Source organism: Mchenga conophoros, linkage group LG1 (genome assembly GCF_057382185.1).
Source record: "Mchenga conophoros isolate Kocher_MC1m ecotype Shallow Benthic linkage group LG1, M_conophoros_male_GT1.1, whole genome shotgun sequence".
Taxonomy (NCBI): Eukaryota; Metazoa; Chordata; class Actinopteri; order Cichliformes; family Cichlidae; genus Mchenga; species Mchenga conophoros.
Genome location: NC_140526.1, coordinates 14,361,946 through 14,387,622, shown reverse-complemented (window position 1 = coordinate 14,387,622; position 25,677 = coordinate 14,361,946). Strand labels below are relative to the sequence as shown.

Sequence of the window (25,677 nt, the reverse complement as noted above, 5' to 3'; positions counted from 1 at the left end):
GTCAACCTTTTTGTACAGTGTAGGCAGTACCAGATGGATGGAAATAAGTGGCAGTATTTATTTCTGACAGAAGGAAAGGAGGAAGAGCGAAAGGGAAGGTTTTAGAAGCTATGGTGTATGGTTTGGAGATGGTGGCACTAACAACAAGACAGGAGGTGGCAGAGTTAGAGATTTTAAGGTTTTTGTTGATCGTAACTGGCATGCACAGGAAAAGAAATTAATATATCAGAGGGATGGCTCAGGCTGAGCATGAAGGAGACAAAGTTAGAGAAGCACGTCTGAGATGTTCTGGACATGCACAGTGGAGGGATTGTGGAATATATTGGACAAAGGATGCTGAATCCAGAGCTGCCAGACGGGAAGAAACGAGGAAGACCACATAGAAGGTTCAAGGAGGTAATAATGAAGGCCATGCAGAGGGTTCGTGTGACAGAGGAGGAAACGAGGGGTAGGGTGAGACGGAGCAACCCCTAAAGGAAGCAACTGAAAGATGATTTGCACACTGCATCTGCATCACAAATGACTTAATATACATATACTCCATAATGTATGATGAAAATCAAAATCCACTCCAAATTCTGCCCAACCTCACACTTGCTGAACTGCTTTAAGCAAATCAGGAGCACGTGAGCATGAGTATGACAGGCAATTAATCCGAGTGTATAGCTTTAAATTAATCAAGTTTATTATGTAAAAGTATGACATTAACAATATAAGACATCATAAGATTATGACACCATTAAAAAAACTTGAATAAAACATTCCATTTATATATTGTTAATAGTAACCTTTATACTTTGCTTGTAAAGCTGAAGGACTTTTGTTCTTGAAGAAACATTCTCTCAGGAGTGTAGGACACAAAACTTTCACAACTGTTCATGGTGATATTAACGGTAAATCTGTGATCAAACACCCATCCTGTTAAGAACCATTACGACACAACACAAAATTCTCTCTATCCTTTATATTCTGCAGGACTCTGCTTCAACTGCCAACTACTGTGAGGAGAAAAAAAAAAAGCATTGACAGAATAGTGTTGTATTGGTTTAAGCATCTTTGCATGTTGTTCAACATTCATCTTCCTGTGGTGATTGTAGCTTTTTAAAGTCATACAGCAGAAAGCAGAGATTATCAGTGTAGTCCTTCAGCATTCATCGAGTCTGTTACCAAATATGAAAAAGACATGAGACAGTTTAAGAGTTCGGTCATGGAGCAGGACATCCTATTGTCAAATACTTGACCATATCAATCTTGCCCAAATGATACCAATCAAATTCAAATGCTTTGACACAGCAATATCTGCAATTACTTTTGTTTTTGTACCCACAACAACTACAACTTACAGTTCAGCACTGCATTAGAACTGTTATTTCTTTTGATATTTGCCTTTTATCTAATGACATAATAGTTTATTGGACTCGTCAACATTTCCTGCAACACATTTATTCAGCTGCTGCATGATTAGCAACATATATGCGTGCAAGACTAAACTATGGGAATTTTAGTATTATTTTCTGGCAAATTTTAAACTTCTTTCAGTTATAAAAATTTTCATTTTCTACTTTCTATGAAGCTTAACTTTTAACAGTTTTCAGTTTTTAGCATGTTAGGGACTTGTTGAATGTTCTATGATCTATATATAGTGAAAGTAAAGCAATGTTTAAATAGGAAATATATGAAATCCAGCAGAATACAAATAAGAAATGAGGCCAGCATTAAAATAATCCCCTGATATTAATTAGCTTTCAGTGCTGTGACCCTTCTGATGACAGTGCTGTCAAATACCATTCTAATGACAGCATGTTTTTCAAAACATTACAGCCATAGAGCATCAGATATTATTTATTGTAAACAGTGGGCACAGTTCCTTTTCTTAACGACCACAGATGAAAACAAACAGCAGTAATATTGTTCAGCAAGCAAATAAATTAGACTTTAAGAGTCTAGACTTGACAATACTTTGATAATACCAGCCTGTGCATCTGGACTTGACTGTAAACTGCAGATTCGAAAAGCCACATTCATCCGGTGCCAACAAACTCGTTAGTTAGGCAGAGTGAAGTTAGGAGAGTGGCAGCCACAAAATTGACATTTTCAAAAATCACAATATCTTTCAATCTCAAAAATTCAATTGATTTGATGTTTCAAAGGCATGGCAAAGTGTTCTAATAACACTGGGAAAGTGTCTGCTGCTGTCCTGCCACTAGATGGTACATGCCTGAAACTTTTGCAGTAATAGGAAAAAAGGCCTCACAAGCCTCTGCTGAGCTCCCCGAGACCGTATTAAAGCTCGTATAGTGAGCCTGGTACCTCAGTCTTTTTCAGCAAAGCACTCTTTTTAAATCTACAAGCTGACTTCACAATGGAGCTTTGCACAGTCGATCAGAATGTGAAAACAATGACCCAAAGGAGGTTGTGCTAACGTTTCAAACCTTCCTTTTCAACTCATTGTTACACACGGTGGCCAAGGAGCATGTAAAGTGACCATGTCTGAGACTCGGCTCTGTCTTGAGGGCTTATAACGTTGTTTTTTTAGGGTTTAAAATGCTGTGAAGACTTTTCCGATAACTTTTGTATATAGTAAAATTCCTACTACACAGAAGTTCCCTCTGATTTCCCACACAGAGGTTAAAAACAAAACAAAACATGAAAGTATTAAACAACGCAAACTTAGTAACATTTAGTCTTCGGCCTAATTCACTTCATCATGAAAGCACAGCCATCAGTTGTCCTGTTGTTTAACTGATTGCAGAGATAAGGAGATGTTGATCAGCATGTAGGAGTGATGGAAATGGATACACATACACAATTATTACAAAATGTTTTGTCCAAATGAAGACTAGCAGTAGTCGTCTCCTGTGAGTCATGGTCATCTGCTGAGGTGTGCACATGGTGATAAAGCTTCACCAATAAATTTCTTTTAGCTCGAGTAACCTAAACAACTTTATCCCGAGGACCCAAAACAAAAAAACCCCCAAAAAACAACAGAGATGAAGAGATAGAAAAAGCCATCTCCTAGATAAGAATGAGCATTGTGTTCATGGTAGCTTGTTAAGATGATTAAAGCCTCATTTCCAGACTAAGATGCTGAATGAAGCCTTATACATGCAGCACAGTTCAAACTCTAATGACCACTGTGCTCCATAACCAAGCTTTTTCCTCAAGTGTCATGTAAGTAGTGCATGTCCTTGAATGTGAATCCCCTGTCAGTGGTTCTCATGTCTGGGCCAAAAGAAAAATAATTCAAGCACTTTCCATTTCGACCCACTTGTGTGGCTCCAGTGATGATGAAAGACGTTGTTGATCCATCCCTCAAAAAAAAAAAAACATTCAAAGACTTTTCTCCAATCTCATGTGCACAGCAAACAAAACATACTCAAGTTGTGTCCCAAGGTGCATTAGTTGAGTTCAAACAGCATCTTGGATGGTGGGGAATAAAAAGACTCACTTGAGTTACGTACTGCATGCGTTACCAAACAACACAAACCACATAGCTCCTCATTTTGCCCACCCTGCAAAAAAAAAATCCAGTTGTTCATCTGATTTGTGCAAAGCAATATCACATGTGTTGGATCCACATCAGCATGTGATAGACAACACAGACTCTCAGTAGTGATTGTGATACACTTGGGTCCCATTACTGCAGAATGTTTTGTCACCTACTCAGGAAAGACGCCGCCGGAGGTTCATGGTAGCTCCAGTCGAAGAGGGCATAGAAGAAATCCTTTTTTTCCACCACACCAGACACGGTGAGGTGTCGGTGAGTTGCATCAGTCTGCAGTCTTCTCAGACAGAAAACTCAGACCCACCACGGCGACCGTGGGTCAACAGCATTAGGCGCCGCAGACGCAGGCCTGTGAACGGATTGCACCACAGCAAAGATGGCGAACCCCCAAATACAGCTTTCATGCCATCCCATCTCATGCGACGCTCCCAAGTGGGTTTCTCGTTTTTAAGACGTTCAATTTCCTGCAACACATTTGAACCCACCAGAAAGGAAAGATCCTCAATAAGTTGTCCATTTCCTTTCACATTAGCATGCTAACACAAACATTTATGCAGAGAACTAGAACAAAAGTCATTGCATATTAATTCTACTACTATAGCTAAAGAAATTTAATGTACGCCTGAACAATGTCTCAGTTGATTATTTTATAAATAATATATCACTGCTATCTCGGTACACAACTTTTAGGTGAATTTCCTGTGACTTTTACAGATTAAAATTAACGAATGATCATGATTACCAATGAGATGACATTGCTGAGGCAGGAATATGACACCGTAACAACTTGATAAAATTAGTCTATGACTTCTTTCTTCGATTCATGAACATTTAATCCCTCCACTGCTGAAAGGAACAAAGCTTGCATGGCGCAGTAGATACTGACCGTCTCGTCATTGCAGATGGAGTGGATCTGCGTACCAAACATTACAGCTGTGAAAGTGAGGAAGAGGATGGCTTCGAGACACAGGAAGATAAGCAGCAGCACAGACACCCCCGGAGAGAACTCACTGCACTCTGGTTAGAGGAACAAAGTTAGAGGTTTCAGAGTGCGCTGAACAACTGAGTAAAACAGAATATAAAATGCCAATCAAATAACAATACATTTAAAATAGGACAGATTCTAAAAGGGTAAATGTCTTCCCTTTGGGTGTTTAAAAGTCACATAGGTGACTGGATAAAATCTAGTGCAGACCATTAAAATAGTCCCTTTGCTACAATACAATTGCTACGGCAGACTGTATTTTTTTGGGAGGTCAGAGTATTATCCTGTAGAGACGACGAGAAGCTAGAATTTGAAGAATGAAATATTATCTTCATTTTCTGGTTCACTCTTACAGACAGACCCACAAGGGAGCGGGAAGTGATGGATGACAGCTCAATGATGGCTTTGCCGCACAACTTCAATGACTTGTGCAGAGCAGCTGTTCTGACAACAGGATAAAAATCTCTTTCATTTCCGTACTCTGCTTCTTTTCTTCATGTCTCTAAGGAGTTTCAACCACTTGTACTAATAGTTGTATTTCTGCCTTAAACTGCATGTCTTTGACATCATGTGTTCATGTTTTTGAAAGTTACGTTAGAGAAGCCTTACCGTTCCACTGAAGTTTAATACATGTGAAGAAGTGCATGCCACTGAGGCCGAGGGCATAGGCAGAAATCAAGGCTATGTACATCTATGGAGAGATGAAGAGAACAAAAAAAGTCACATATACAAAACAAAGAAGGTAAGCAAAACCACTCACAACCCAAAAGTTTACTGACATTCACTGGAGTAATGTAGCCTTAAACTATAAATTTCACATTCACAAGTAGAGCTGGGCCAGATCATACCGTTCAAGGTGATACCGGTATAATGTTGGGCAACGATAAGAAAATGAAATATCGCGATAGAATATGGGTAAAACGCGCATGCGCAGTGTCTTTGTTTTCATACGCACATGGCGGAAAAAGCATGGCGGCGACGGAGAATGAGAAGAGCGAAAACGGATCGATGAATGAAACGGATGAACCAGAACTGGTTTGTAAAAATGCTGCGACTTCAGTGGTGTGGAACTGGCTTGGCTTTCGTCCGTCAGATACACAACAAAGCACTATTTTTGGTAGCGCATGCTAGTGGGCCGTCGTTATTACTGTGTTTTTTGGCACATACAGAACACTTAAAATCAATCCTTTGATTTTTCTGAAAATCGACTGTGCCCCTTATAATCCTGTGTGCCTTATGTATGAATTCTGGTTGTGTTTACTGACCTTGAAACAATTTTATGTGCTACACAGCACTCGAAAATCTTTCAAACGTTTTAATACGACTTTGCTAAGCTACCGCTTGATGGATTGTCGGAGCATTACGGCTATCGTAGGCAGGAGCCTCGCAGAGTGATACGTACTGTGCTTCAACATAATATTACCGTATTGTGTGTGTATAACCTCTTTTTAAGTTTTGTGGATATTATACATGGTCATGCTGAGGATATGTCGGCCAGTTTCCACTGGAAATGCCTTTTGGTTAAACTGTCAGCAAGGAATTTGCATTTGCACTGTTAAATTTTTATATAACTTTAATGCACATAAAAAACAGCTGCTTGTTTAAGTGAAAACACATTGATGTTTTTTTTTTTTACATTAATAAAGTTGTGCAGTTGTAAAGTATTTTGTCTAGTGTCAATTATATCGTCAGTTATATCATTATCGCAAATTTTCAAATGTATATCGTGATAAATATTTTTGGTCATATCGCCCTGCTCTATTCACAAGTTTAAGTATTTAGACTTAAAAACAAAAACAACTTTCTATTTTAACCCTTTAAAACCTGAACCATGAAAGAACTGCCAGAAATCTTTAACTTTTTGATAATGGAGTGTTTGTGGAACCTTGCCACTAATCAGAAGGTCGGTGGTTCGATCCCAGGCTACCTCCTAGCTGCATGCCAAATATCCTTGGGCAAGATACTAACCCCATGTTTGCCTACTGGTGGTGGTCAGAGGGCCCAGTGGCGCCAGTGTCCGGCAGCCTCGCCTCTGTCAGTGCGCCCCAGGGCAGCTGTGGCTACAATGTAGCTTGCCATCACCAGTGTGTGTGAATGGGTGAATGACTGAATGTAGTGTAAAGCGCTTTGGGGTCCTTAGGGACTAAGTAAAGCGCTATACAAATGCAGGCCATTAACAATTTAGACAAAATATATACAAATTAGTGGTGTTAATAGATTAAAAAAATAACTAATCTCAAAATTGTCTGTAATTATACTTGATCCTGATTACTTGATTTTTTCAACTTTATATTTAAGCTTGTAACAGACATTTATCCAATATAATGAAGTAAATGCAGAAGAAACAAATAATCTATACTTAAATTCAAAGAGAATTTGAATAGTTTTCTTCAATCTTTTAACACAGGTTCTACCACATGTGTTAATTGCATTAAAAATTTTAACCGCGTTGACCGTGATGGCGGATTAATGTGTGTTAACGCGTTAATTTTGACAGCACTAATACAAATATTTGAAATTTTAATCTGCATATATATATTTATGAGTTTTCATTTATATCACATTTACTACATAAACCATATTTTTTGCAATTTAGTCATTAAAAATGTGTCATGCAATTTATATTCTTTTTTGAGGGTTAAAAAAAAAAGTCACGCTGATGATGTAGAGGTCTCAAAAACTCACAAAAACACATGTATCAAATACGATATGCTCTTCTTTAAAGGGTTAAATGATGAACCTGTGTTTCCACAGATAACTTCTCCTTTATGGCAATCTGAAAGGAAAGTTAACTATGACCTTGTGCCACTCAACCATATATGACAGCTTTATGTTTCTGCCCTCAAAAAAGTTCCAGTCAGCACACGAAACCAGAAAGAAGTGCTGATGCTGTCAAGAGAGTCACAGATGGCCATGAAAGCACATTTAATGTCGGCATGTTCCTGCTGTGCGGTGCATCTCTACTGAGCTGAGCTGCTTATTTGATCATGGAAATGAAGCAAGTGGGAAGACTTTTGCAATATCTCCCATGTAGTACCAAATAAAATATAATTTATGTATTTATTTAAATTTAAAATGAGTGGAAAACAAGCAATTTTCTAAGAGGATTAAAAACAGTATTCTCATATGTAAAACGAGCATTTCTACTTGCTTTGTAACTTTAACAAACAGATTAACTCACGACTGCAACTGTGTACTTACAGTGAAAAGAACAAAGAATCTCTGGTTCTTTTCTCCCACACAGTTATTGACCCAGGGACAGTGATGATCCATCTTCCTGATGCATCGTTTACAAATACTGCAGGCAGGAGAAAGGAGAGTTTAATTCATGACAAACTGACTGCTAATGCAAATGTAATCAGCTACTCTGTTTGTCCTTTCATAAAATATGTTTTTAAGGAACATTTTTCCTGCTACAACAAGCCTGTGTATTACTAAGTCACAGAGTCTGAATGTGCTTCTGTTCTCATTACATGCTACTCATGCTCTGCCTGCTGCGTATGCATGGTGTTAGACTGACCTGCAGTGGTGTGCCCTCTCAGGCTTGATGCTACAGCACTTTGGGCACTTGTAGATGACCTCGCCAGGCTTCAACTGCAAGCTCTCCATATATTCCTTTGTTGCGTTACCCTTGGGAACTGCGCCCTAAGGAAAAGGGCAGACAGAAAAAGAAACATGCTATTTATTAAAAAGATCCACATAAATGCATTATGCTGGGGTCATTGAGAATTCAAGCATATACAGCAATTCACCCACTGTTCCTAATGTCTCTAGGCTGTGAGAGGGGAAAAAATACTTTAATTTAAAAAATAAATAAATAAAAGGAACAAAATGTCTACTTGTACAAAGTAATACAAGTAATTAATCTTAATAACCCAAAATGGCAATAGTCCAACTGAGACACAAACAGATGCATTGGTTCTTATTCACAACTTTTCTATTCTACTTGAGGACTCACAGCTTTTTCTATACACTATGTCTGACTCACCCTCTCACGCAAACATTCACACACATATTCACACTCTGATGAATGCACTGGGTCCAACTCGGGGTTCAGTATCTTGCCCAAAACCATTTTGGCATGTCGACTGAAACACCCAGTGTGTAACGCACACTTAAACTCAAATACACAGATGACCTTAAGACCTTGAAAGTATAGCTGAAACTCCAGTTTCTCCACTACAGCGTACACTTCTGTGTTTTACTTGGTGGATTTCAATTAAGCATTTGTTCAGGAAGGGCCACTGGGCTGGAGGCACCAGTGGGGCTGTCACCAGACATTTTAGTTTCTTTGAGTTAGAATCAGTTGACATTTCAACAGCAGCACTAACAGTATTAGACGTGCAATCCCCCCGACACATGACTTCACTGTATTTAAACTATTCGCCAAGTATTAGAAGCAAAGTCAGTAGCAAACCAAATTAAAAGTTGAACATTTTTTTTGAAAACCTCAAATGCTCTTAACAGATTAGAGTAACAAGCTGACAGAAATTCAGTTCAGAAGGCTGCACTGTGCTGCTTTCGTGCACAGCATCCACTCACACACTACCCCTAAGCTTAGTGTCCCAGATTACATCAGTGAGTGACTCCAAGTATCACTGTCAGTGATTTTTGGTGTAAGCTTCACTGTCAAAACATCTACTGCAGTAAGACTACTATACAAAGTCTGAGCATCATGCCACACATCTTTATTTCATTAAGATGATTTGATAGCTAAAGCACCAAAAATTTAGCTTGCAAAATTACAACAATAAGCCAGGTTCTATTTAATATTTGTAAATGTTGTTTGTTTGCAAAAACAAATAACTGCCATCAGACTGAAACTCTCACACTTTCAGTGACCTTTGCCTTCTCCACCCTTACTGTAATAAACATACTTACCGGGTCAGTCAGCATGGTGCGCAGGTGCGAGGCCAACGCAAGCACAGCCAGTGAGTTGAAGGTAGCACCATTCAACAGCGAGTACCAGAAGTTCTTGGCAGGCAAAAGCATGACGAAGTTCACAACAAATTCAGCGTACAGAACCAGGAACCAGGTCATGGTTGCACACACCATACCACAGCTGTCCTGAATAAACCACAGAGTGCGGTTTCCTGCTGTGTGACCCACATGTGGACCTCCAACCATCACTCCGGCTGCAAGGCTACCTGTCTCGACATCTGCACCTGCTGACAGCAGCGGATGGTGCTGCTCCATATCTCGTAATCTGTGGTTTGAAGACTGCATTCTGCCCTAGAGAGAGGAAAGACATTCAAACTTAGTAGCAGTAAAAGTAATAGCAGTCAATCAATAAATACGGTTTAAACTAGAATCAGTACATCAAAGAGACAAATAGTAAAATGTTTGGGGAAAAGAATGAGGAATGTGTGTTAATTAAGAGTTCTACAAATAGCATCAAACAAGAATGTAAGGTACTTATTCTTAGGTCATGATTATCTGTAAAATGACAACTAAACCTTAGGACAGCAGTGATTATAACTAGTGATCAGAGTGCTTTCCAAAATAATTTGAAATCACATAATCAAATCATTTCTTAATAGTTTATGGCAACTTTATACATTCAAAGTTTTGGACAAACGTCTGATGCCAGCTGACACAAATGGGGCAAAGTATGTATATGATCAATGTTGCTCAACCCTGGACTCAACCCCCTCAAAGCTCAGGGCCTGTTGAGCCTTTCAGCATGATTCATTGGCGTACTCCTCAAGGTCGCAAGCGAACATTCAGGACCAGCTGGGGAAACTATCTCCACAGCTTCAGGATAAATCAATGGCTATTCTGGTACCTTTAGGAAACTGATCCCGCAGCTGAGCTACATGTTCAGGAGAAATAAAGGCTAATAATAATTTGTGGGCCTATTTTCCCTTTGGCTTATAGGCTTTGTGTTAAAAAAAAAAAGACAAAACAAAATAATATAACAAAGCTTTTTAGATTCTGTAGTATTTAAAAAAAGAGAGAAAACAAATATCACACAGCCTTACTTTAAGGTCAAATCTAGTGTTTCTACCATTGCTGGAACACTTGAACCACCAAACACTCAAACGGGAAGGAGGAGAAGAAGAAGAAGAAAAACAATTCCATCCATCCAGGGTCTAGCACCCTATGACAGCAAATCTGGGGGGAACTGGGGCAAACTTTGTCTCACTTGTGGCAAGGTTATATGATGTCGTCAACTATTTGTACCTTTCACTCATCACCTCAACTCCACACATAACACACGAGTGAGGAGGTGCGCTTGCATTGAGACAGAAGAACAACAGGGAAAGGAGAAACTTGCACATCTGGAAAATTATACCAATATGCAGTAGCCTAATGACTCTTACACCGAGCTGTTATGAGACTAGTGCAAATAAATTGCTGAAAGAATGACTCCAAGGAATACAATTATTAATTTAACATTATTATCTGATCAGTATACTCAGTATTGGCATACGCCCAAAGCCAAATGGAGACGGGAAACTGTGGGATTGATGCATCCTTAGTGCACATGAGTGTCTGCTTCACGTGCCTATATACAGAGGAGCAGAGAAATACAAATGAAAAGAGTTAACTCTTAAAATAAAAGAACGGATCCCATTTTAAAGGAACAAGAGGAATAAAAAAATTTAAACAATGTCCAGTTTTCACAACAGAATACATGCGCCCCTGCTAACCAAACACAAATATTCAAGGCCCTTAAAGTGATAAGACTCAGCCAGAAGAACAACCTTGCACAAGGTCTTGCCACCCTCACCAATCTTACACTATTTCCTCATTACCACGCTACAGAATTGACTTAAGGTGAATAGTAGAGGTGCTTTAGCTGCTTCCTTTAGGTAAGCATTTAAATAAAATGAGACAGGAGATAGGGTGGTGCAAAGCTAAGCAGTCAGTCTTGTGCAGAATTTCTAATCAGACTGTCTTTGGAATACCCTGGTGATATTTGCTTGTGCTTGCACCTTCAACACCTTTCCATGACAGTGACTTTCACTGAAGTTGCAGTATGAGGTTTTTACCCTGCAGTGTTGAAAACTGCCTTTCTGGCTGCCAGAAAACAGACATCCTCTTTCTCTTTGGGAGTTCAGTTCAAGCCCCAAAGTGATTTCACGGTAACTGGTTCAAAATAATAGAGGTGTTCTGTAAAATCTGTGTTGCAAGGTGACACTTTAGTAGTGCATGTTTCACAGTCTGTGTGGATTGTCCCTTTTGATAATATGGGAAGTTATCTATATTGTTACACAAGAGTAAGTGCTAGAACACACAAATTCTTCCAAACACATCCTACATGGATAAAATATTACGTCACGCAAGCTAGCAATATGTAACTTGTGCAAACAACTGGTTCAGATAGTAAGAGTGGTCAAACTGTCTCTGCTTTAACATATCTTAGCTACAGATATAGTGCACAAAACAAATGTTTACCATAAGTTTGTATTTTTTTAAAGGTTACCTTTAACGACATACCTGTCTGATTATCATGCCCTGTCAGAGACACACTGTTTGTGATGGAGTGATGTTTTTGAAGTTCAAATTGTGAAAAGAAATCCTAATTTTCAGTGTGCAAGCACAGAAGTGGTAAAATTGCCACTTTTAACCACTCTTGTTAATTGATGTTCCTTTCATTCAAGAACAATAGCTTTTTCCTTTTTTTAATCAGAAGTGTCAGGCACAACAGAAGAACATATACACCTTTGAACACGAACTCAGAAAGGTAAATGTGCTGTGCTGTTTTATATATTATTTCAAAACACACTCATGTCCCTATACAGACATTGTGTCGTAACTTGTGTGTCTAATCCACGGGTGTCAAATATAAAGCCCAGGGCCAGAATCAGCCTGCCAAAGGCTCCAATCTGGCCAGCTTGGCAGCTTTGGAAAATATTAAGGAGGACATAAATATGGGGCATTTAACTGTAATTTTATAAGTTTTTGTAGCTCTTCTCCTGAATACCTCATTAATAACCATTAATACTACATCAAAGTAAATAAATAAATTAAATTACAGAAAGTTTGTTTTTTGCCATCTACTATAGAAAAGTATGTTTCTTTTTCCAGTAGCTCCAGAATTTTAAAAAAAATTCATTAACTGATTATATAAAAAAGGACATTCTGTCAAATAACAAAATCCTCTCGTGTTATAATTAAAATGTAGGTTGGGCAATATGATACCAGAACTTTTTTGGCATTTTACACACTTATTTCTTACAATTTAATCATCCCAAATAGATTTATTTAATTTACTACAGCAGCATTTTTTCATTGTGAGGAAAAACTGGTATGTATGGTTTATATTGAGATCTTCTTTTTCACATTAAAATATATCAGGGACTAAATGTGTAGTTAAAGTTCTTTACTAGGGCTGCCACAAACGATTATTTTGCTAGTCGACTAGTCACTGATTATTTTTGCGATTAGTCGACTAATCAGATCATGCATCCATTGGACATGTGACTTATATATCGTGTTTAACCTGAGTAGCGAAAGACCGCGGGGGGTTTGAAAACGATTTGCCGGGAGTCCGGTGTTCTCACGGGCTCCAGTGAGCCTTGCCCCCGGCTAGCTATCCAGCTGGTGGGTGACAGATGTCTCCGAAAATGTCGGAGCGCTTTTACAAATATGTGGTGTCTTGATAAGCCGAACAGATGATTGAAGTTCACACAGCTCCATTCTCGCCTGAAAATATGTTCAAAGTTTATTTTGTGACCCAGAAAGAATAATAAGAGTAATATTAAAACTAAGTAGCTGCCGCTAGGGCTGGGCCATATTATACCGTTCACGGTAATACCGGTATAATGTTAGGCAACGATAGGAAAATGAAATATCGCGATAGAATGGGAGTAAAACGCGCATGCGCAGTGCCTTTGTTTTCATACGCACATGGCCGATTGTTGAGTGAAACAGATGAACCAGAATTGGTTTGTAAAAATGGTGCAACTTCAGTGATGTGGAACTGGTTTGGTGTTTGTCCGTCAGGTACACAACAAAGCACATTTTTTGCAGAACATGCAAGCGGCCGCTGTTATTGTCGTATTTGTCGGACTAAGATGCTCTTAAATCTGGGAGTAATCTGGGTCCTAAACTCCGTATGCTTCAGGTCAAACAACACTGCAGCATCACTTAGAGTTAAAAACTGTCTAAATTCTTTCATCTTTAATAAAACGATCAGCATTGCTGCTTTACCAGGTGTAACTATAAAGTTTAACTTCCAGGCATCCATGAAAACAAAAGTTATTACATTTAACGGAGTTAGAAGTTAGCAGGAAGCTAGCGGAAGTTAGCTCGCTAGTTTCGCTAGTTACCTAAGCATGATATTGCATGTTCTGACTGAGAGATTTCTGAAAAAAATCAAACGTACAGCTCTGCTATCACTTCCAACATAAATGAAGACAGGAAACTAAACAGCAGTGACGTTTGTAGGGTTACTGAAGTTGGGCTAGCTGGTATATAATGATGTGCTACGTGATCGCTAGCGACACAGCTATGTTAGCATAACATAAACAGTGAAACTGGAGGACGAACACTAACACTTTTCCACTTATAAAAGTTAACGTGAAGGTTCTTCATGGTTAGAGACAAATGCAATCGCATGGCAGGATGCTGTAAACGGACCAAACTTCAGTCAGGAGAACAACTGAGATAATCCATCCACAATACGAGGTTAGTCATTAATATACTGCAACAACATGGGAATAGAGCAGCTGCCAGAGAATTCAACATTAATGAAACAATGGTACAGAAGTGGAGGAAGCAAGAAGAATGAGTTTAATAAAGTTTGATTTATCTGACTGCTTTGTTTCGCTTAATGTGCCTTATAATCCCGTGCACCTTATGGTCCGAAAAATACGTACTGCACACTGCAGTTTAATGTTGCAAAGCACCTCTTTTTAACTTCAGTGGATATTATACATGGTTATGCTCAGGATATGTCAGCCCATTTCTACTGGAAATGCCTTTTGGTTAAACTTTCAGCAAGGAATTTGCATTTGCACTGTTACATTTTTATAAAGCTTTAATGTACATAAAAACCAGCTTCTTAAGTGAAAATAAATGGAAGGTTGTCTTTTTGCACTAGTAATGTTGTGGAGTTGTATTTTGTCTCGCATCAATTATATCGTCGGTTATATCGTTATTGCAAATTTTCAAATATATATCGTGATAAATATTTTTGGCCATATCGCCCTGCTCTAGCTGCCGCCATTGTTGGAAACAGGAATATGCTGAGCCGTGCTATGAATTCTGGGATAGGTTGGGCCATATGCCCGACCCATCCTTCAAATCTGGGGAAAAGTAGAACACATTTGTCGGCTGCATTTGCAGAAGTCTTCGAATTTGAAAAGCCTTTGTCGTGTCGCTGTAACGTAATCAGCCTTAAAATGCAGGCACAAGAGGATGCGGTTCCTGAATTTGGACACGGCTACGATATCGGAAACTGCTTCTTCTTCTTGGAGGTTTAACGGCAGCTGGCATTCTCGTACATGCAGTGCTGTCATTTTCTGTTTCAGTCCGTTATTACACTCTTAAATCCTACTACTTATTCCTGCGTCTTTCAGGATCTTACAAGGCTTTAAACGACGCGTCGACTATTAAATTTGTTGTCGACGATTTTGATAATCGACGTAATCGTGACTAGTCGACTAATCGTGGCAGCCCTATTCTTTACACTGACAAAAAGGAGAGTTTCACTGGTGCGGCCCACTATAAGATCAAAGAGAGCTGTACGTGGCCCGTGATGTAACATGAGTTTAGCATCTCTGGTCTAATCTAATGAAACTACTTTGTGCATATTGTAACCCTCCAAATAAACTACAGCAGTGCATTTTTTTCTATATTGTGCAAAATAACAAAATACAGGATGTCTTACGTTAATAAAATTCTCCACGTTGTTAAACCTTGTTTATATATAAAAACTATCTTAAAACAAAGGAAGTTTGTTATCAAGCGACCCGAGTGTGATGCACGGAACAAAAACAATAAACCACAAATAAAGCTTCAGTTATGAGATGACTGTGTGTGTCGCTGAATTTTGCACTTCCTTCGTATAGATAGACTGCAATATTTCATATAGCAAAGCTGAGCTAATGTTTCCCACCCAGTTATAATGGGTATAACAGGAACTGAAAAAGTCAGCCCAGAAACTGATAGTGACCGACTGTCTAGCTCATATACATGCTTCACTTCAATTAATTACAATGACAGGAGAAACAGTTTGTGCCAGTTGATGAATATACTGAGGAAAAGCTGCTCAATCACCAGCAGTCAGCTACACTTGCTAAAAGAATAACTCGCTCACTCATTGCATATTCCCAATACCACTGGCAACATTGCATTTGTATGTTAAGAAGTCATGCTGAAGTTTAATATCCACAAAGCTGATGCCATTAGGACCACAGGCCAGGTGAAGACAGACAGCATTGCCAGTAGACTGTTAAACTAAATAAAAACAAACAAAAAGGAAAATCACCATCCTAAAGAGGACAAAAAATGCTCTTGCTAGTTTAAGGAGTATTGATTTTTCCATTGTCAATAAAGAGGAGGTCCATTTAAGCCGCAGCAGCTGCTGCTTGTCCAGCTGTCTGCCCTTCCCAGTCAGAGGGCACAACACAACAGCCACCAACTGTCCTCTCTCCTCCTTTTCCTATCTTTGTAACCAGAAACAGCACCCAAACGCTATTCTGCTCAGATCACTTTATGGGACTCACACTAGTCTTGAGTCATCGCATGCCAACAGGGATGTAGCAGTTCCACCAAAACAGAAACCAAGATCACGATGCAAACGTCGACAATATCATCTCGTGGTTCCATCTTCCTCTACCATGATATCCACGTGCAGCAGTTAATGCCCATTTAAAAAAGTTAATCCTGTTAAAATCAGACATTATCTGATTGAATTATTGAGTTTAATTTTTGTTCATGATCCAAAGATTTCCCCCTGCTCTTTCCATTTCTTTTTTGTTACTCATCCCCTCTAATAAAATCTGAGGTTTGTTATATCCCCAACACGCTAAGCAAGAAAGGAAATTACATATACACACATATATATATATATATATATATATATATATATATATATATAAAAAAGAAGATTTACTTAGTTATATTACAACTCACTGTCACATTTTACATACACCATCAATATTGCAGGTCAGATTCGCTATTAACGATTGAAAATACCATAAATTAAACCAGTTTGCAAGTGAATCAAGCAAATATTCTCTGCTGATCTGAATGTCGCTTTTCATCAGCCAAACCCAAGAAGTGGAATGCAACTTCTCCAGGTTTTGCATAAGCGACAAACTGGTGGCACAAGGTCCTTCCTCTGTTTGCTCTTGTTACATACCTAATATGTTCCAGCTTCACAACAGCATGCTGTGGTGTGCACCTCCTGGGCCAGCATTCAGGATGAAATACACATGTGGACTGCTGGCTGAAAAAGACAAAAGGCACACAAATATTTGTTCAGTTTCCACAGAGTGTAATGAACTGAAGTTATTATTTTTATTTATTTATTTATTTATTGTGACCGGCCATAATTACAGATTGAAGAAACCATTTCTGTCGATCAGTTTATACATCGCTTAATTTCCTTATAGCAGAATGAGAGTATGTGCCATATATATTTACAACTGTTTTTTTACTTCCAGGTGGCACACCCATAATTAAGGCAAGTCATGGTGATGAGGTGACACTGCAAATATAAACAGTAACATTTTTTTTCCCCGAGTTGGTCAATCAGTCCTTCTCTATTTGGATCAGCTCAATGTGGTCAAACTATAGTAACACTAATCAAATACACAAATTAATAGACACGGGGGGGAAAAACACGACCAGTTCCTCAACGTTGATACAAAAAACTAACCATGTAAACCTTTACAAACCACTTTGAACTACTCTTTAAGAAACTAAACTGAAATGTAAATGACTTTTTACTGGTTTTAAACTAGTTTGACCAGATACATATTATTATTATTATTATTATCATTATTATCATCATCATCATCAGGGGTCTTTAGGCGTCTCGTCACTCAAAAAGATTGTTTAGAGGTATGACTAATCAGACCACAAACCACTTTCTCATTGATCTTCCGCCATCAGTGGAACTCGTCGTACTAGTATAGGTATCACGGACTATCTGTCTGCCAGCTAAAAGCATCAACTGGGGTCGATCTTCAGATCTACAATACCTGCAGAGGTCGTGATAGAAACTCAACACTTCGACACACGCACACAGACCGACACACGCACACAGACCGACACACGCACACAGACAGACACACGCGCACGTACGCCAGCACGCACCGCTAGCCTGACAGTTCACATGCAACCGGGATGGCTGGTAAATCTCGCTTGCTAACAAGCCACTAAAATAAGCTAACGCCGCTAGCATGCTAACACTCTATACGAATGACGAGTGAGAAAACAAAACCTTTGGAGTGACAGCTAAATTACAAACCTTAATATTCGTCATGTATTTTCCTGGGAACTCTGTCTCAATACATTCTGGCGTAGCGTTTCAGCTGAACTCTTAACCCTCAAAGCAGCTGGATCTGCAGCAAGCGACACATCGTTTGAACAACGGGCTGAAAGCCACCAGTAACAACAGAGCTTCCGGGGTTCGCTTCGGGTTTGTCCGGTACCTTTCGTAATTTTTCGTCGAATCATATTTGGTTAAACATTGCCACCGTGTGGTTAATGATAGAATTGCGCGTAAAAACTGCGATACCATGATTTCTCCACTAGTGGGTGATATTGGCCAATTACAGTGAATAACCTTAGGTAAAGTTCAAGTGAAAAAGCTAAACTATAGTTAAAGAGCAGGTGATGTGTGTGTGTGTGTGTGTGTGTGTGTGTGTGTGTGTGTGTGTGTGTTTTAGATAGTGTGTGTGTGTATTGGGACAAACTCCACTCAATAAAAAAAGAAACAAAAATAAATTAATAAAAACAGGGACCCTGTTACTTCAGGTTATTGCCCTTGAATTACTGAATAGCTATTTTTTTTTCATTATTCATCTCAGCTGAATTGCATTCAGGGACCATACTGGTGCTTTAGAAATTTACTTTATATTTCTGCAGATCTTTATCAAATGCTTGCCCACAAAAACCTTATAACAGCATGAGGCTTTAAGGTGTATCTTTCCTACTTTTTGAAGTACCCAATTTTTATGCCACTTACTCCAGTGAGTAAGGTCAACACTGTTTAAAACTCTGCACAATTAAACAACTATGCATACACTTTTGTTGCATGGATACCTTTAAAATCAGTCTGAAGTTGAGGATGCTCTTGTAACTCAACCTTGATCAACATGCACATATGTATTTAGAAAAAAGAGGATGAATACTGTAATAAAACTCTGACTTGTCTGGGAAATCTCTCTCAAAACAAACTCACTAAATCTTGTGGCTGCTACATAACCTTGAACGTCAATTAAATCCATGAACTGGACCTATTGAGGGAAAGGTCACTGCAAACCAATAAAAAACTGTTCTGAGTGACAACCTTTTCACTGTGATGAAGCTAAGTGCTTTGCAGCTTTAAAATCCCATCCAAGTCAAAGACTTATGGAAGATTTCTGTCCTCTGCATTTCCCTCATAGCAGCCCAACATCTTATTCAGTACATACAGATGAAGGCCCACTCATCTAATTCAGTGAAATACTGAGTGAAATCCTTTCTGGTCAGCTGAGGTCAGGTGCACCCTTCTTACAGCAGGGTGTACAGCAGGGAGAGGCAACACCTTACTGGCAGAAGTCTCTGCCGTCACGTGTCACCCAAGAGTGGATTACAAAGCCAAGACAAAGCAGCTTGGCCCTTCTCTGCCCTGTGCAACTGCACAGTGAAAGCTCAGGGAGTCTGCCCTCTCCCATTCTGGTTTAGAGCCAATATTGGCAGTCTGTTTTAGAGCGAGGGAGAGAAAAAAATACCCAGCAATCCTCTAAAGCAGCTTAAAGGCTGAATTTGGGGACTGAAGCTCTTTCCATTTCCAGAACTGCTTCTCTCTCCATTACGGCTAGATGAGCATCTGACTGACTTCCAAAGGAGCAACTACTGTGGATATATTTAAATTGTGTGCTGCATTCTCCAAACGGCTCTTCATGCCTCATGTGCATCTCACAAAACATTGATGTCCTATAAAGGCATTAGAGACTGTGAATAGAAACTGTGGGAAGAGGGGGTTGTTTGATTTGAACTCTTGATGTATTCAGGAGTCTTGCATCCAATTAAATAATGAATGTCAAGTGATCATGTAACAAATAAACTCTCCCAATGGGAGCCTATGGGTTGCAGTACCCATTATTATTTTGGTGCAGTCGCCTCCGCTGTCCTTTGTTAACATGCTGACTTTTGAGTGAAATGAAGTGAAGCAAAGACGAGTGGAGCCCTGAGTGGTTTGAAGTGAGTGCGTGATGTGACTCTAGGTGGTCCTCTTGTCAGTGTGTGTGTGTGTGTATATTGCTGCAGGAATAAACAGAGGAAAACAGAATTGAAGGCTTGAGTTACTTCTCAAGGGGTGAGAGGAGAAAAAAAGGCAAATGAGAGAGAGAAAGAAGGAACAAGCAAAACAGAGAATAGAAACAAGAGTCTATAGAACAGCTCCAGACTGATGCATTTACGCAGACATTGAAAAAACCTTATTTAGATTTGTCCTGGAGAAGAAGCCCCATCTGGGTAATCTCACTTGTTGGGTTTCTACCAGATGCATCCAAATTATATATTAATTTTTGTGGTTGGTTAAGGATTAAGTTAGCATAATTGTGCATATAAATACTTCAGCACGGCATGACACAAGGAAGGAAATTCCTTTGAAAACCAGAGGGAAATCACTTTAATCACATTTCTCAAGGGAATAATTCAACAGCTTGCAACTATATTTATTCTGTTTCTTGCTGCAGTAAGAGGAAGTTTAAGACTGCTCTCATTCCTACAGAAAGTTACCAGCAGCAGCCAGCTGTCTTAGATGAACATATACACACACAACTACAAGACCTGCTTTGTTTCATTGTTTCAAGGGGAAATCTGTCAGTTTTATGCCCCAAACTCAGTACTTAGCACAGTATATTTTTTGTGTGTTTAAGAAAAAAAAAAATACAGATTCAGAAAGAGGGTTAGTTTTATATTGGACCCCCCCCCCCTTTTTTTTTTCTTTTTTTTTTTGCTTGGCTGCCGGTCAGTATTTTCAGAAATAAATCTAACACTTTAATAAACTTGTAACGGAGCTGAATGGTGCAAATTTTGTAACCTAAGATGTTTGTAGAAAATACGCACACAGAGGACCATTTATAATAACATCTATGTCCAAAAAGTGAAGCCTGAAAATTGCATTCTTTCTTATGGCCAAGAGGCAAATCCTTTGGCTGCAAGTTGACTTCCTTGACCTATGAGCTCAATAAATTGTTTCCAACTTTAACATCTTACTAAGAACAGCACAATTTTTTCCAATGTTTAGTCCTCATTAGAGTGAAAAGGGGCAATAAAGCATCCTCATGTTGGACCTACTTTGTGCTTATTGCTACTTTATGAGTGTTTCAGTTTCTCTGTCACATTTCATATCACATTTAGTGATGTCACATGGCTATACATTCACCTCTTGTATAAGATATAAACTCCATATTTCTAGTCATTGTTTAGACATTTTCTCATTGCAAAGCTTATTCTGTGCCAAGGCAACTGACCCTGAGTTACCGTAAGAGAAGAGACTCATAACTGAAGATTAATGTCTTATTAAGAAAAAAGAGTTAAAGAGAGAACCCTCAGAGGAAAATCCTTTGGTGTTGATGGTAGATGGTCAGCAATCTACTTGTGGTAGAAAAGGAGGAGGAAAATACAGTGGAGAGTAGATGCACGGTGTAATAAAATGCTAGATCGTAGTATTTAGAGTACTAGATGAAGTAAGACTTGATTTAGCTAATCTCAAGAACACTAATATTGCCACCTTGGTTATATTCAGTCTCCAGTACAGGAGACCAGCTTAGCCCTCCATTAAAGGGGTAGATTGGCCTGCTTAATGAAATTAAAAGAACAAGATTTGTTCAACAAACTGAGGTAAAGGAGATAAATACAATTCAATGCATTTCCCATGACCTGGTCATTCTCATGACCTCTGTGAAGCATGGCTGAATGAAGCAAAGTAATCTTTTTAGCACCATAAAACTGCTGGAAACATTTCTGAAATGGGTTTGGCCTTTTTTTTCTCTTTTTTTTTTGAATGTTTGGTCACTTTTATTATATTAGCGACCACATAAAATAAATTAAGATACCTTTATCTTTCTTTTTCCTGTTTCAGTAAATACATGAGAGTACACTGGATGTTTATTATTGCCAGTAGGTAATCTGGTTGTGAGTGTACACAAGTATCACGCTAAATAAATCTACAACAGAAAAATGTATGAGGTCTTCTTCTAAATATGATTGAAACAGACATAGTAATGGACATTAAATGCTCCACGATATCATATAAAGTGACCCAGGTCAAGGTGAAACGCAGACTTTATACACAGTCTTTAGATGGAATGGCCTCTGACTTTTCCAAAGGCTTATCTCTGCTGCACCCACCTTCACCACACAAATCCTAGAAGCCTTTTAGAAGGGATTTTCTGACTCTGGAAATCTGTTTGCTTTTCTAAAACTGCAAGAGCACAAACAGGTCATGACCCTTCCCCCCTGCAGGCCATCAGCTCTGCTCGTATGGTTTATTTGGAATATGCACATTCAGTAAATGACGCCAAGAGGAGTGTTATGAATAAGCAACACTTCAGCGTTTTTAAAGGTCACTAATGTATTTCTCTCATTAACTATGTAAACCTTCTATAGTATGTTTTTGCAGAGCTGAATATCTTTTAAGAGCCCAGTGGAGGACATCTCCTTAATGCACCTGTTGTTTCCTCCATTCATCGTACTGTTCTATTTTCTGCAAAAAGACACATGTACAATGGATGACATTAATGCTCCAGAGAGGGGAGCTAAGGATAAACAAGTACCTCCTTCACATGCAAGCCACAGGATGACAGGCTGGATGGACCGCTTGTTTTAATATGTTTTTATCAGATACTATGAAGTGGAGAATGACAAGAAGCAATACGAATGAAAAAAGGGCTGATGCAAAATTAATTTCAGAAAACTGATTCAAATGTTTAGCATGCAAAGCAAATGACCTGCATCTTCATTTCCTCTGCTGACACTATTCTCCAAATATATCACTTTTAAAGCTTGCCATACCTCAGAGTTTTCTGAAGTTTGCCTTGATGTGACGCGGCAAATGCTATTGGATCTTCTGGCTCATCTCAGTTGTCCAGGTAAACATGTTATCTTGTGTTACAAACTAGTGAGGCTTACTGACTGCCCTCAACTTAAAAAATATACTTGTCCTTTAAAGGCTGCCATTGTATAATATTTTCTAGCTAAGGGAATGTAGGCCTTTTTTTCTCAGAGTCTATGCGGTAAACACTTCAAGGAAACACGCTTACTTCTTCTGTAATGGAAAGTTAAATGAGAAGATCAGCAGCTCCCCAGCATGTGACTGCAACTAGTTTGAATGATGACTGCATCTTTAGGAAAGAAAAAGCATTTTTTTCTTTTAAAGTTTAGCCAGTTTCAGCCACAGCCTCACATAGTCACATATATCCCTTCTTTAATAAATGTTGCTTTACACTGGCAGCGATCAATGCAAACTTTGTATGAGGGCTTTTAAGGTAAGCTTGGCTATCATTTTCATAGGGAGCGAGTAAGATGTGCTTCTAGGGATGAGACCCTAGAAGCACATGGCTTCTAGGGTCTCATCTTTCTTTTTGGTATGAAAATCTAATCAAATTTACTATGCAGCACATTTTAAAACAGCAGTACAGCAGTACTGGATTACTGTATTTGGCAACATCATAAATAAATGCAACAAAGAAAATCATTAAAATAAACTTGATATACTGAAGAAATGCACCTATAAACAGCAGTGAGACAGAACCAGGTACAAACACATGTAACATGATTACTGAAATAAAACAGTTTAAATAAAAATCTTTGCAAGGGCATGGCTTGGTTTGAGTTTGTAACATCCATCAGGGTGTTATGAAAAAGGGTCTGGGTTAAGTTAACATCCACCTTGTCTCTTTGGAACATTGATTTAGAAGAACTTCAATTATTCCAAATCATCCATCCATCATCCAACTATACTTTTATACATGCAGTTCACCAATCTATCACAGGAAAGCTCTTTCAGTTTCTCAAAATGTGTCTATTTACCATATGGTCTAAACAAAACCCACACTAAAGCCTACGCGGGTTAATTAGGTTACATTTAGGATAGAGCTAGGGGCTGGGATAAGTCTGTCTTACATCACTGCAAATCAATATAGTGTCCTCAGACACTCAGTCTTTGTGTGTGTATATATTTGAAAGTCAAGGTTGAGTGGAGATCTTTGTGGAGTTGAGGCATGACTCACAGTTCACTCCACTGCTGCATGCTATGCGTGTAAGAGGCCACATAGTGGATAAGGTCCATCTATAATTCAACAAAGACAGACTTCCTCTTTCTCTGCTTTTTATTCCCCTCTGTGCTCTGCCTCTTTTTCTAAGTGACTGAATCTTCCTAATTCTGCATACAGCTTTTATTTTCCACCTTCTTCTATGCCAAATGTTGGAAGCTATTAAAAGACAAAGCTGCAAAGTTTAAAAAAAAAAGAAGAAGCTCAAATGAGTATAGGGCTACATGGGTGTGTAAGACCCTTGTCATTCTATAAAGCAATGAAATGAGTGTATGAGTTAAGTGGATTTTAGAGATGATATCGTGATGACATACAAGCTCACCTGGATAATACAGTCTAGAAGGACTTTTCCTGAGATTTTCTGTAAGGATGTTATCAGAAAAGGATTATAAATATCTTCTTAAATATATATATAGTTCAATTTTATTTGTATAGTGCCAATTCAATTGGCAATAACAATTGTCCCAATGCAAAGTTTAGGATAGAGTAGTATAAAGTTTGGTGCCACTGGACTGTAGAGTGGTTGAGATGTGCTCTCTGAAGTGACATATCACATTTCTCCATCTGGCAATCCAATGGATGAGTCTGGGTTTGGTGGTTGCCAGAGGAACAGTACTTGTGTGCTAAAAGTAAGGTTTGGTTTAGAGGGGATCATGGTGTAGGTGTTAAGTCCGTGGGTATCCTGGTATAAAGTGGAGAGCACAGAGGTAAGTTGAACAAAAAAAGTTTATTATGATACAGTGTTCAAGACAGGTTCTTAGGTGGTGACTGCAAAGTTATCCCCCATAAGCGTTCTTGTCTTCATTGAGCTACTCCCCCATGCTGGTCTAATATCCCCTTTTCCACTCTGCATTGAAAGAGCTCTGGACAGAGAGGGAAAGAGGGAAAGAAACGCACAAACACTGATTCTTGCAATACTGATTGGAAGGTGAGCTGAGCTTGTTTAACAGTGCAATGATCTGGTGTCAGTTGAAGAGAATCTCCAGCTTCCAGTAGCTAGAGTATAATTGGTCTGGCAACCTGCAGGTGTGTGATTGGTTGCTGAATTCAGGTATGTGATCACCGCAGCAAAGAGTAGTAAAACAATCTACCTCTGGAAGACAACGCAGAACTGAGAGAAACAAAGAGTGTGAGAGAGAGAAAGACGGAAGGACATCTCAAGCCAGGAAGAGAAGGGAACCTGACAATGGAGTTTTTTTTCTCAGGTATTGGGCTTTGCTCCTTAGTTCCATTGTAAAGGACTCTTAATGCTTCAGCATACCAAGACATTTTGGACAAATTCACACTTACATCTTTCTGGGAACAGTTTTGGAACTGGGAACTGTACATCAGCGCACAAGAAGGCCCATAAAGATATGGATGCGTGAGTTTAGTGTGGAAAAACTTGACTGTCTTGCACAGAGTACCTCAATCTGAGAGAACACCTTTGTTATGAATTAGATAGGAGACTGAGAGCCAGTCCAAAAATGCAAATTCTCGTAAACACACTCCTAAACCTCGTGGAAAGACTTCTCAGAAGAGCTGAAACTGTTATATCTGCAAAGGGTGGGCCAACATCATGTTAAACCCCACAGACTAAGAATAGGATGTCACTTAAGTGTTAACAAAAGCAGTCACATTGATGACTGCACTAGTGTAAACTTAAAGCTGGCTGTAACTAGAAAGCATATTTGGTCATTTGGGAAATATCAGGTAGTGCTGGAGCTTTTTACTGGGATTATCAAAGGGCTTACAGACGT

General features: G+C 38.9%; 1 protein-coding gene across 2 annotated transcripts; it reads right to left on the bottom strand.

The window, feature by feature from the left end:
- Positions 1-667: 667 nt before the first annotated feature.
- Positions 668-18,072, bottom strand: zdhhc7 (zDHHC palmitoyltransferase 7). 2 transcript variants are annotated; one of them, XR_014891249.1, is made up of 9 exons: positions 17,920-18,072; positions 16,807-16,893; positions 9,372-9,722; positions 8,011-8,135; positions 7,692-7,788; positions 5,100-5,181; positions 4,392-4,522; positions 3,664-3,969; positions 668-3,512 (listed from the first exon to the last, which is right to left on the bottom strand). XR_014891249.1 is itself a non-coding variant. In XM_085266987.1 (8 exons), exons 3-8 carry the CDS (start codon positions 9,714-9,716, stop codon positions 3,787-3,789), a joined length of 963 nt encoding a protein of 320 aa, XP_085123113.1. In that variant the 5' UTR covers positions 9,717-9,722; positions 16,807-16,893; positions 17,920-18,072; the 3' UTR covers positions 668-3,786. The 2 variants fall into 2 exon arrangements, 1 of the variants encoding a protein (XP_085123113.1); XM_085266987.1 differs by having other exon boundaries at positions 668-3,969.
- Between the last annotated feature and the right edge of the window lie 7,605 nt (positions 18,073-25,677).